Source organism: Trachypithecus francoisi, unplaced genomic scaffold (genome assembly GCF_009764315.1).
Source record: "Trachypithecus francoisi isolate TF-2019V2 unplaced genomic scaffold, Tfra_2.0 Lachesis_group11, whole genome shotgun sequence".
NCBI classification, from domain to species: domain Eukaryota; kingdom Metazoa; phylum Chordata; class Mammalia; order Primates; family Cercopithecidae; genus Trachypithecus; species Trachypithecus francoisi.
This window is the reverse complement of record NW_022681456.1, coordinates 83,410,838-83,422,262: the sequence shown is the minus strand read 5'-3', so window position 1 is coordinate 83,422,262 and position 11,425 is coordinate 83,410,838. Positions and strand designations below refer to the sequence as shown.

Below are 11,425 nucleotides of genomic sequence, written 5' to 3'. Positions count from 1 at the left end.
TATAACAAATCATGAAACAGCAGAACATTCCCTGTATCCACCACCCAGTTTTTTAAAGTAAATATTACTATTAAAAAAAATTTTTTTTCTGTGTTCCCTAACCACCCTAAAGCTCAGGTTTTTTCTTTTCTTTTCTTCTTCTTCTTCTTTTTTTTTTTTTTTTTTTTTTTTTGAGAGATAGGGTCTCACTATGTTGCCCAGGCAGGATTTGAATTCCTGGGCTCAAGGTATGCCTCTGTCTTAGCTCCTCAGTAGCTGAGACCATGGGCACCCACCACTGTGCCCAGATTCAGGCTTTCTTGTAAAAAGCAGATGGATGCTTGAAACTATTTTCTGAATGCCTTTGGCTCCCAAATGTGAATATTCTGGAGAATATTTTTATCCAAATCAGCGGAGTAATCGAGTAGTTAGGCACATTTTGAAGATGGAGGCATGTCCTTTAAGAAGGGCAGTCCACAAACTGACTTCCTTCAGCCAAAAAATTGTTTTAAAAGGTGGAGTACAGCCCAAAACAGTGATTTTAAAATATCAACAAAAGAGCCAAATTCTGTAAAATATTTAAAGAGATTTATTCTGAGCCAAATATGAGTGACCATGTTATGACACAGCCCTCGGGAAATCCTGAGAACATGTGCCCAAGGTGGTGGGGGGCAGCTTGGTTTTATACATTTTAGGGAGACACGAGACTTCAATCAAACACATTTAAGAAACACATTGGTTCGGTCCAGAAAGGCAGGACAACTCGACGCAAGGCGGGGAGCTTCCAGGTTATAGGTAGGTTTTAAATTTTTCTGGTTGACAATTGGTTGAGTTTATCTAAAGACCTGGGATCAACAGAAAAGAAATGTCTGTGTCGCAATAAGAGTTGTGGAGACTGAAGTTTTATTATACAGATGAAGCCTCCAAGTAGCAGGCTTCAGAGAGAATAGACTGTAAGTGTACTTAAGGTCTGCATTGATGTTAATGCTGGAGAGGTGTATTAATGAGGCATATCTGACCCCCACTTCCCATCACGGCCTGAACCAGTCTCTCAGGTTAAATTTTAAGAGCGCCCTGGCCAAGGAGAAAGTCCATTCAGATGGTTAGGGGGCCTTAGAACATTATTTTTGGTTTACAAAAGTAATCCTGTTGTTGAGTTACGAACACTGAAAGCCTCTGCCCAGAATGTAAAAGGGAGAGTTCTTGCTGACTGTGGCCGCGCACGCACGTCCTTTCACTTCCCTCTTTAAAAAAAAAAAAAAACAGTTTGGGCAGGGAAAGGGGGTTGTGTTATGATAAAGGGCTTGGCAGCAGTCTTCTGGTGTCGTTTGACCAGTCTCCACCCACGAATCCTGTTTTCTTTTAGAGGTCACTGGAGAGCCCGGTGGGGTGTAAGTACACTGTGCTTATAAAACTCTAGCAGGAAGCTAGCAGCCGTCTCCAAACCCAGAGAAGGGGAAACAGGAATCGATTAGGAATAAAGGATTATAATCAACTTTCCTTCTGAGGAAACGCTGGGAACCTTCTCATTTTGCTTCATGAAAACTAAGCTGAATCAACTGCTGCCAAACATCTATTAATTAGGCAAAATAGGCCTCTTGCCGGTGCTTTGTTTTTTTTTTTTTTTTTTTTTTTTGAGACGGAGTCTTGCTCTGCCACCCAGGCTGCAGTGCAGTGGCCGGATCTCAGCTCACTGCAAGCTCCGCCTCCCGGATTTATGCCATTCTCCTGCCTCAGCCTCCCGAGTAGCTGGGACTACAGGCGCCTGTCTCGTTGCCCGGCTAGTTTTTTGTATTTTTAAGTAGAGACGGGGTTTCACCGTATTAGCCAGGATGGTCTCGATCTCCTGACCTCGTGATCCGCCCGTCTCGGCCTCCCAAAGTGCTGGGATTACAGGCTTGAGCCACCGCGCCCGGCCTTGCCGGTGCTTTGACTTTCCAGCACAGCCCGTTCTTTTTCTCCTCTGCAGCTGATTGGCTCTGGAGTGTGGCCAGAAGCCTCTCCCCCGCAATTAAAAGAGTCAGGTCTCTAACTGTTGATCTGTTTGGTTTTTTTTTTCCCTCCTTCTGAGCAATGGAGCTTACCATCTTTATCCTGAGACTGGCCATCTACATCCTGGCATTTCCCATATACCTGCTGAATTTTCTGGGCTTGTGGAGCCCGATATGCAAAAAATGCTTCCCCTACTTCTTGGCGAGGTTCACTGTGATGTACAACGAACAGATGGCAAGCAAGAAGCGGGAGCTCTTCGGCAACCTGCAGGAGTTTGCGGGCCCCTCCGGGAAGCTCTCCCTGCTGGAGGTGGGCTGTGGCACGGGGGCCAACTTCAGGTTCTACCCACCTGGGTGCAGGGTGACCTGTATTGACCCCAACCCCAACTTTGAGAAGTTTTTGATCAAGAGCATTGCAGAGAACTCACACCTGCAGTTTGAGCGTTTTGTGATAGCTGCCGGGGAGAACATGCACCAGGTGGCCGATGGCTCTGTGGACGTGGTGGTCTGCACCCTGGTGCTGTGCTCTGTGAAGAACCAGGAGCAGATTCTCCGCGAGGTGTGCAGAGTGCTGAGACCGGTGAGTGAAAGGGTGTGAAGAGGACTGGTTAGTAGCAGCCATTACCACAAAGGGCAGGCCTGTCGATTTTAGGTGGCAGAAACATTTTAACATAAAAAGTAAACTACTAGAAAAGACTGTAGAATTTTTAGAAATCCTAGAGTGGGAGAGAAGCTATAAAGAGAAAGATTGATAAATCTGAATATAAAAACTTAAAACTGCTATAAAGAAAAAAACTCCTGGCTGGGCACGGTGGCTCACGTCTGTATCCCAGCATTTTGGGAGGCTGAGGTAGGTGGATCGCTTGAGGTCAGGAATTCGAGACCAGACTGGCCAACATGGTGAAACCCCATCACTACTAGAAATACAAAAATTAGCCAGGCATGGTGGCAGGCGCCTGTAAGCAGGAGAATCGCTTGAACCTGGTGGGGCAAAGGTTGCAGTGAGCCGAGACTGCGCCACTGCACTCCAGCCTAGGCAACAGAGTGAGACTCCGTCTCAAAAAAAAAAGAAAAAGAAAAAAACTCCCAAAAACAGTTAAAGTACAAAACAAGCTTGGAAAAAATATTTGCAAGGGATGATAGACAAAGGGTTAACTTCCCTCATGTTAAAAGACATTATGTGTCAATAAGATCAATATTTTTTCAATAAGAAAAACAAAAGGGAAAATGGCAAATAACAGGAACAGAAATGTAGACCAATTACAGGACAAAAAGTGCTCAAACTTAAAGAGTTAATTAAAGGAAGATACTAATTTTACCTATTATACCATTAGGGACTTCTTTTAAGGTCAGTATAGTGTTGGGGTGGGTTTGGGGGACTGGACACCACCACACATATTAGAAGAGGTACCCTCTTTGGCTGATACCTAATATCAAAATTTAAAGCACACATACTCTTTTATCCACATGCAAGAATTTATCCCACATACAAAAACTTGTCCATGCACAAGAATAGTAAGTAGCATTTGTAATAGCACAAACTGGAAATAACTGAAATGTCTATCAATAGGATGCTATGTAAGTGAGTTGTCATATTGTATAAAGGAACACTGTGCAGCTGTGAGAACAAGAAGAGTTATCTGTGCTGATACTTAAAAATCCCCAAGAGATAATGTTTTAATGAAAACAAAAAGCAATCAAGCCACAGAATGTTAGGTAGAGCATAGGCCCACTGCGTGCCCATTTTGTGAGGGGGAGAGAGGATATACATGTATGTGTATATGTTAATGGGAATGATAGACAAGTAACTACTAACATTGGTTACATTTTGGGAATGGGATTGGATTCAGGGAAAGAATTACTTTTCATTTTAAACCTTTCCATAAAGTCTATAATTCTTTATACCTGTATGTAGTTTTCACATATTACCCTTATTATTTTTAGCTAGTTTAAAATCATTTTATATTCTGAACAAAGTTGAAGATATGGATATCTTAACATTTGAATTTACTATTCTGGGGGAAAGGCATGTTTTGTAATCCCAGTTTTTATTTTTTGTTGAGACAGGGTTTCCTTCTGTTGCCCAGGCTGGAGTGCAGTGGCACGATCATGGCTCACTGCAACCTTGACCTGCTGGGCTCAAGCAATCCTTCCGTCTCAGCCTCCCCACCCTCCCAGTAGCTGGGACTACAGGCATGTGACACCACACCCAGCTAGTTTTTGTATTTTTGTAGAGATGAAGTTTTGCCATGTTGCCCGGGCGGGTCTCAAACTCCTGGGCTCAAGTGGTCTGCCCACTTTGGCCTCCCAAAGTGTTGGGATTACAGGTGCGAGCCACCATGCCCAACCCTCAGTCTCATTTTTATTTATTTATTTATTTTTTTTGAGACGGAGTCTCGCTCTGTTGCCCAGGCTGGAGCGCAGTGGCCGGATCTCAGCTCACTGCAAGCTCCGCCTCCCGGGTTTACGCCATTCTCCTGCCTCAGCCTCCCGAGTAGCTGGGACTACAGGCGCCCGCCACCTCGCCCGGCTAGTTTTTTGTATTTTCTTTTTTAGTAGAGACGGGGTTTCACTGTGTTAGCCAGGATGGTCTCGATCTCCTGACCTCGTGATCCACCTGTCTCGGCCTCCCAAAGTGCTGGGATTACAGGCATGAGCCACCGCGCCCGGCCAAGTTTTATTTCCTAATAGAGGAAGTTCCTCAGGAATAAAGAATTTGGAGACAGGGTTTGGAGACAATCATACAATCCTGTCTTTGGCTCAATATCAGAGTAGTAAATAAAAAAAGGACTGATTCTTATACCCAAATGCTGGGTTCTTATATCCTAAGACTGGACACCAACTGGCACATTAGTAGATGTTTTGCTTACAGTATTACTAATCTCCCAACACTGCTACAAGGCAGGTAATTGTTATCTCAGTTTTACAGTGCCAAAAATCAATTGACCTCTTAAAGGTATCACATTCATGATAGTCTTCCTTAGTTCCTGCCAAGCACCCACTCTCTGCTGGATATAACAAGGGAACTTTATTACATTTTCATTTAACCCTCTCAACAGTCCTCTAAAGTAGATATCTTCATGTTAGGACAAAGTAACAGACTCAGAGAGATTAAGAAATTCGCACAAAGTTACACAGCTAGTAAATTTGGCTCTCTTTAATGCAAATGCAAATATTCCTTTTTTTTTTTTCTTTTGAGACAAAGTCTTGCTCTGTCACCCAGGCTGGTGTACAGTGGCACGATCTTGGCTAACTGCAGCATCCACCGCCCAGGTTCAAGTGACTCTCCCTGCCTCAGCCTCCCAAGTAGCTGGGATTACAGGCACACACCACCACACCTGGCTAACTTTTATATTTTTAGTAGAGTTGGGGTTTCACCATGTTGGCCAGGCTGGTCTCCAACTTCTGGCCTCAAGTAATCCACCCACCTTGGCCTCCCCAAAGTGCTGGGATTACAGGTGGGATTACAGGCCACCGTGCCTGGCCAAATGCAAATGCAAATATTCTTACCACTGTACCACAGTGCTTGTTATTGGGGTTTTCATCTTTCTGATTTCAACATTTCTATCACTTTTGCTGGCTCTTGTTCCTCTACCCATCTCCTACCTTTGGGGTTCCTTTCTTGGTGATGCCGGATTTTTGCTCCTTAGCTCAGCTAGGTCCGGGTTCTTGTCTCACAACCAGGAAGAAATAGGCACGTGAACATGGAAGAGTGAGTGGAGTAGAATTTATCAAGCAAAACAGAAAGCTCTCAGTAAAAAGAGGAGTCCTGAAAGCAGGTTGCTGGTTGCGCCCTTCGCAACTGAATACAAGGGCTTTTATGTAAAAGCTGATGGAGCTGGATTCCCTGTTTGTAAAGGCGTGAATTCCTGGTGGCTCCACCCCCATTCCCCCAGGGTGCATGTGGGCCCTTAGTCCACTGCAGGCATGTTTAGGCAAGCCCCTGTGCAAGTTCCCTTATCTGCACAAAACATCTCATGTAAGCATTTGTGGCACTGGTCAGAAGTTCTCGCAGGACCCTTCCCTACTGTCTGCCTATAGGAAGCTGGCTAACTCCTTTCATTGGTTCATTTCACTTACATACACTCCCCAGCAATCTCATATACCTCCAAAATTCTCAAATACCACATATATACAGATGATTTCCAGATCTAAACATCTATCCCAGGTCTCTCTTCTGACACCAAACTTGCATATCCAGCTGTCTACTCAGCAGTCTCCTGGATAGCTCAGAGTCACCTCTTAACATGTGTAAACCAGAGGGTAACACTGACCTCCCTAAACCTGCGTCTCCTCTTTTATGCTGCCCTATCCTATGAAAATTTTTTTAAAAAATCAGGGCCAGGCACAATGGCTCACGCCTGTAATCACAGCACTTTGGGAGGCCTAGGCAGGAGGATCACTTGAGCTCAGGAGTTTGAGACCAGCCTGGGCAATGCGGCGAAACTCTGTCTCTAAAAACAAAACAAAACAAAACAAAAACAAATTAGCTGGGTGTGGTGGTGTGCACCTGTTGTCCCATCTACTTGGGAGGCTGAGGCAGGAGGATTGCTTGTGCCCAGGAGGTGAAGGTTGCAGTGAGCTGAGATTGTGCCACTGCATTCCATCCTGGTTGACAGAGCCAGGCCCTCTCTCAAGAAATAATAAACAAATCAGGAAATTCCAATTTTTCTATTCCCAACATAGGTCTTACACTTATCCATATAATTTGGGGGAACTCCATCACTAAACGGAATTCTGTCTGTAAACTCTGCCTGAGGGGCCAAGACTAGGATAGCTAGTGGAGGCCAAGAAGAGTGGGGCAGTTACCACAATTTTTTGAGGTGACTGTCTGGTCCTTTGCTCCCTACTCCCTTCAGAGGTAGATAGGTAGAAAACTTCTGAAGATGCCCCCACCCATAACATGTAATAACATCTATTGTGCCTGTGCTTGACCAACATTTATAGGACTCCTCAATGAAAGCAGCAGTTGCTAATTCCTACAAGCAGTAGTTTACATTTAGCATCCACTGACTGAATAAAATACCTAATGACAAAATGTTATCTTGAATTCAGTAATGATTTTAGATGAATCAGAATTTTCATTAATCATATAATGTACATATTTGTGGAAATGGCACAAAAATTAAAAACATGGTTATTCAGTCTCAAGGGTGAGCTTAGTGTGGAGTGACTCTTCTGCTCACAACTCTGCAGTTCTCTCACAGGTTTGCAAGGCAGTGCCAGAGAACAGTTTTCAAAAAATAAATTTAAAAAGCAGAAATGAAAAAGTCTTTGAAATTTTTTTTTTCTTTCTTTCTTTCTTTCTCAGGGAGGGGCTTTTTATTTCATGGAGCATGTGGCAGCTGAGCGTTCGACTTGGAATTCCTTCTGGCAACAAGTCCTGGATCCTTTCTGGCCCCTTCTGTTCGACGGGTGCAGCCTGACCAGAGAGAGCTGGAAGATCCTGGAGCGGGCCGGCTTCTCTAAACTGAAACTGCAGCACATCCAGGCCCCACTGTCCTGGGAGTTGGTGCGCCCTCATATCTATGGATATGCTGTGAAATAGTGTGAGCTGGCAGCTAAGAGCTGAATGGCTCAAAGAATTTAAAGCTTCAGTTTTACATTTAAAATGCTAAGTGGGAGAAGAGAAACTGGGTTTTTTTGGGGGGGGGTTGTGTTTTTGGTTTTTTTTTTTTTTTTTTTTTTTTGGCGGGGAGACAGTTTTGCTCTTGTTGCCCAGGCTGGAGTGCAATGGCTTGATCTCCGCTCACTGCAACTTCCGCCTCTGGGTTTAAGTGATTCTCCTGCCTCAGCCTCCCTAGTAGCTGGGATTACAGGCGCCCACCACCATGCCCAGCTAATTTGCATTTTTAGTACAGACAGGGTTTCACTATATTGGCCAGGCTGGTCTTGAACTCCTGATCTCAGGCGATCCACCCACCTCAACCTCCCAAAGTGCAGGGATGACAGGCGTGAGCCACTGCACCCGGCTCAAGGTTTTTTTGTTTTGTTTTGTTTTGTTTTTGAGATGGAGTTTTCGCTCTTGTTGCCCAGGCTGGAGCGCAATGCTGCAATCTCGGCTCACCACAACCTCCACCTCCCGGGTTCAAGCGATTCTCCTGCCTCAGCCTCCCAAGTAGCTGGGATTACAGGCATGCGTCACCACACCGGCTATTTTGTATTTTTAGTAGAGACGGGGTTTCCCCATGTTAGTCTAGTCTTGAACTCCTGACCTCAGGTGATCTGCCTGCCTCAGCCTCCCAAAGTGCTGTGATTACAGACGTAACCTACCGCGCCCAGCCTGAAACCTTTTTTAGGTAAAGTTGAATTCCATCCTTAAAAGTTCCTGTTATATCCTATTTAGCCATTTTCTATTGTCTCCCAAAGAATTCACATCAAAAAAACGGCTTTGAACTCCCCCTTCAAAGGAAACAGTCGACTTTCATAATTAGCATCTACCATTCTCCCCAAATCTTATTTTATTCATTGGCTTGAAATTTTTTCCAATTGCTTTTTTTTTTTTTAAAGGTTAAGAGCAGAGGTCTACTAAGCAAAAGAAAGAGAATAGCTCTCTGCTGCAGAGAGAGGTCCTGGAGAAATGGGTTACCCCAGTTGTCTTATTTAAATAGTTAACCATCAGATTTTAATTTCATCTTCTCTTTGAGAGCTTGGTGATAAGCAGCACTTACATCACTCAAAAGAAGACTTTGAAAAGGGAGCGGTGAAAAGGTCTCAATCATTGATTGATTGAATTAAGAAATACTAGCTAATTAAAAGTCCAAGTCTAAACAGCACAGATTTTTTCTTTTTGCTTTTAAATTGTGTTTTAAAAAATAGAGATGGGGGCTGGGCATGATGGCTCATGCCTGTAATCCTAGCACTTTGGGAGGCCGAGGCGGGCGGATCGCGAGGTCAGGAGTTCAAGACCAGCCTGGCCAACATGGCGAAACCCCTTCTCTATTAAAGATACAAAAAAAAAAAAAAAAATTAGCCAGGCATGGTGGTGGGTGCTTATAATTCCAGGTACTTGGAAGGCTGAGGCAGGAGAATTGCTTGAGCCTGGAAGGCAGAGGTTGCAGTGAACCGAGATCATGCCATTGTACTCTAGCCTGGGTGACAAGAGCAAGACTCTGTCTAAAAAAAAAAAAAAAAAAAGAAGTAGAGACAGGGTCTCACTATGTTGCCTAGGCTGGTCTTGAACTCCTGGGCTCAAGTGATTCTCCCACGTTGACCTCCAAAATTGCTGGGATTACAGGTGAGACACTGCACCTGGCCAAAATAGCTCAAGTTTCTGAAAAACAAATCTGAACCTATTTGTTATTCTTAGCGTCACTAGTCTGGCTTTCAGAATTAACATACAAGGTTGCCACACCTAGTTCTGCCCAGCTTTATGTCTTTTATTCCAGTATTCCACCAAAGTTTGTTTTCCTGCATTCCAGTTCTAAAGTCTTAAGATAAAGATTGTACTTGATACTTTAGTATATCCATGAAACTATTTGAGGCAGTTAAGGTTCTTGGGTTCATTTTCCTTATTATATTTTCCTTAATACTTTGCCGAATATTGTAGATTGTAGGCAATGAAAAAGCCCAGTATAATTAGGAAAACCTTGAATAATTAGGTGTCCTAGGTAAGAGTCCCTAAACATCAAGCAATCTGTGAGTCTGTAAAGAAATAAACAAATATTTTTTTGGATTATTCTTATCTAATTCCACCCGTTTGAAGATGATTTCTTTGTTCTTTGCAACTATGGAAGCTGTGAAAATCATCACAAGTGCCTCTGAAAGCAAGTGTTAGGTTGGTTAGAGGGTTTAATATTTTCTGCAATGGTTTGTATGAATTTTAATGAATGTAGTATATTTTCTGAGATGATTTTGTAAAAGTACTATTTTCAATATCAAATCAACCAATAAATTCACATTTGTGTTAGAAACAGAAATATGGTTTTTATCTTTGCTGGCTTTGTTTTTCTTAATGTCTCTGGGAGCTTTTGCTTCATTGTGGAAATTTTAGCTATTTAAACATGTAAATTTTTCTTTCTACAGTCAGGTAACTATAAACACAGCTAATAGATTGTACACAAAGCAGTCCTACAAGTATCAGAATGGGTCTTGAGAAGTTCAAGTCCATCATGTGATGTTTGGCTACTTTAAAAAAGCAAAAAAGTTCATGTCTAAAGATCCCATTTGTTAAATCCACAGAGCAGAAAGAAAGGAAACTTACTATTTTAAATATCTCTTGAACATGAAAAGTTACTGATGCAGTGAGGTTGAATGCACACTAATGCTTCCTAAGCTCTGGAACATGAATCTCCTTCCTCTGTTATCTCCCCAGAATAGGAACCTCCTTAATCCACCCATCTCACTATTGGTCAGTCTAGTGATTGAGAACTAGGAAAAGCCACAGGTTGAAATGGTGAAATGTCATTACGTTGAAAGATAATACCAAAGTACAAAGTCGTAGGCATAGTCTTATCAATTCCCTCTTATCTAAGTGGTGTGGCAAATATTATCGTCACTTTTCAGAGAAAACTGAAGTGTAGAGAAATAAATAAATGAAGTTTTTTACAGTCATTCCACAAGTTACTGAGCAAGTCTTAGAAGTCCTGACTCCCTACACCACAAAATCTCCTTTGATAATCATTGTTGCCCTAACACCTTCTTACCACTTTCCTCCTTGAGCCCAGAGAACACACATTTATAATCATTTTAGGAGCCTGAGGAAACGACTTCAGCCTGTGCAAAAGGGAGAAAGAAAAAAAGGCAAAACACATCCAATGTCTTTTAGGTCCTATACTGGTTAGGAATCCTTTGATTCCAACTGACAGAATCCCAACCCAAATAGGCTTAAGCAGAAAAAGAACTCTACCAATTCAAATCAGTGAAAATCATATGGCAGAAAGCCTCAGGCACAGCCTGAACAGGGCTCAGAAAATGTTACCAGGAGCCAGACAATCTCTAGGGTCATGTCTGTCCTCCCCTCTGCTCTGTTAGGTAGTAAGTTGGTAGAAATGGCTCTGACCTTCATGCTTCCAGGGCACAAGGCCAGTTAGAAAGAGCAAGCCTACTTTTTGTGGCCATAGCAGACCAATCTGATTTAACCTTTATGTAACAAAGTTGTGAGTTGTTTTTCAGTTGCCAATGGACCCTCAGGTTGTGTGCCCTGAGCACGCCCAGATGAACCAAGCCTTCAACCACAGGGGGAACCTAAGCTAAGTGCTCAGTCCAAGGATGGGGACTGAATTGAGACCGATCAGATGAGCTGTGGTATCATCACCCCATGGCAGGATCCACTCAGATCATGCCTCCCAGCATCACCTCATTGCAAGATCCAGTCAGATCATGCCTCATCACCCTATACTTACAAAACCTGACAAAGTCCTCAGCTCTGGGAGATGCTACTTCGGGAATAATCCCTGGCGTTCTCCTTACTTGTTGCAAATAATAAAATCCCTTTGCTAAATGCTCCTTAGTTG

At 43.2% G+C, this 11,425-nt stretch overlaps 1 protein-coding gene across 1 annotated transcript; it reads left to right on the top strand.

The window, feature by feature from the left end:
- The first annotated feature begins 1,302 nt into the window (after positions 1 to 1,302).
- Positions 1,303 to 9,889, top strand: METTL7A (methyltransferase like 7A). The gene is made up of 3 exons (XM_033222082.1): positions 1,303 to 1,576; positions 1,897 to 2,550; positions 7,282 to 9,889. Exons 2-3 carry the CDS (start codon positions 2,053 to 2,055, stop codon positions 7,516 to 7,518), a joined length of 735 nt encoding a protein of 244 aa, XP_033077973.1. The 5' UTR covers positions 1,303 to 1,576; positions 1,897 to 2,052; the 3' UTR covers positions 7,519 to 9,889.
- Positions 9,890 to 11,425: the final 1,536 nt, after the last annotated feature.

What these genes read in the sequence shown, in the direction of transcription:
- METTL7A (XM_033222082.1), top strand. Translation starts at nt 2,053, where the DNA reads ATGGAGCTTACCATCTTTATCCTGAGACTGGCCATCTACATCCTGGCA. An exon ending in TGTGCAGAGTGCTGAGACCG is followed by an intron (nt 2,551 to 7,281) that starts GTGAGTGAAAGG and finishes TTTCTTTCTCAG; the next exon opens with GGAGGGGCTTTTTATTTCAT.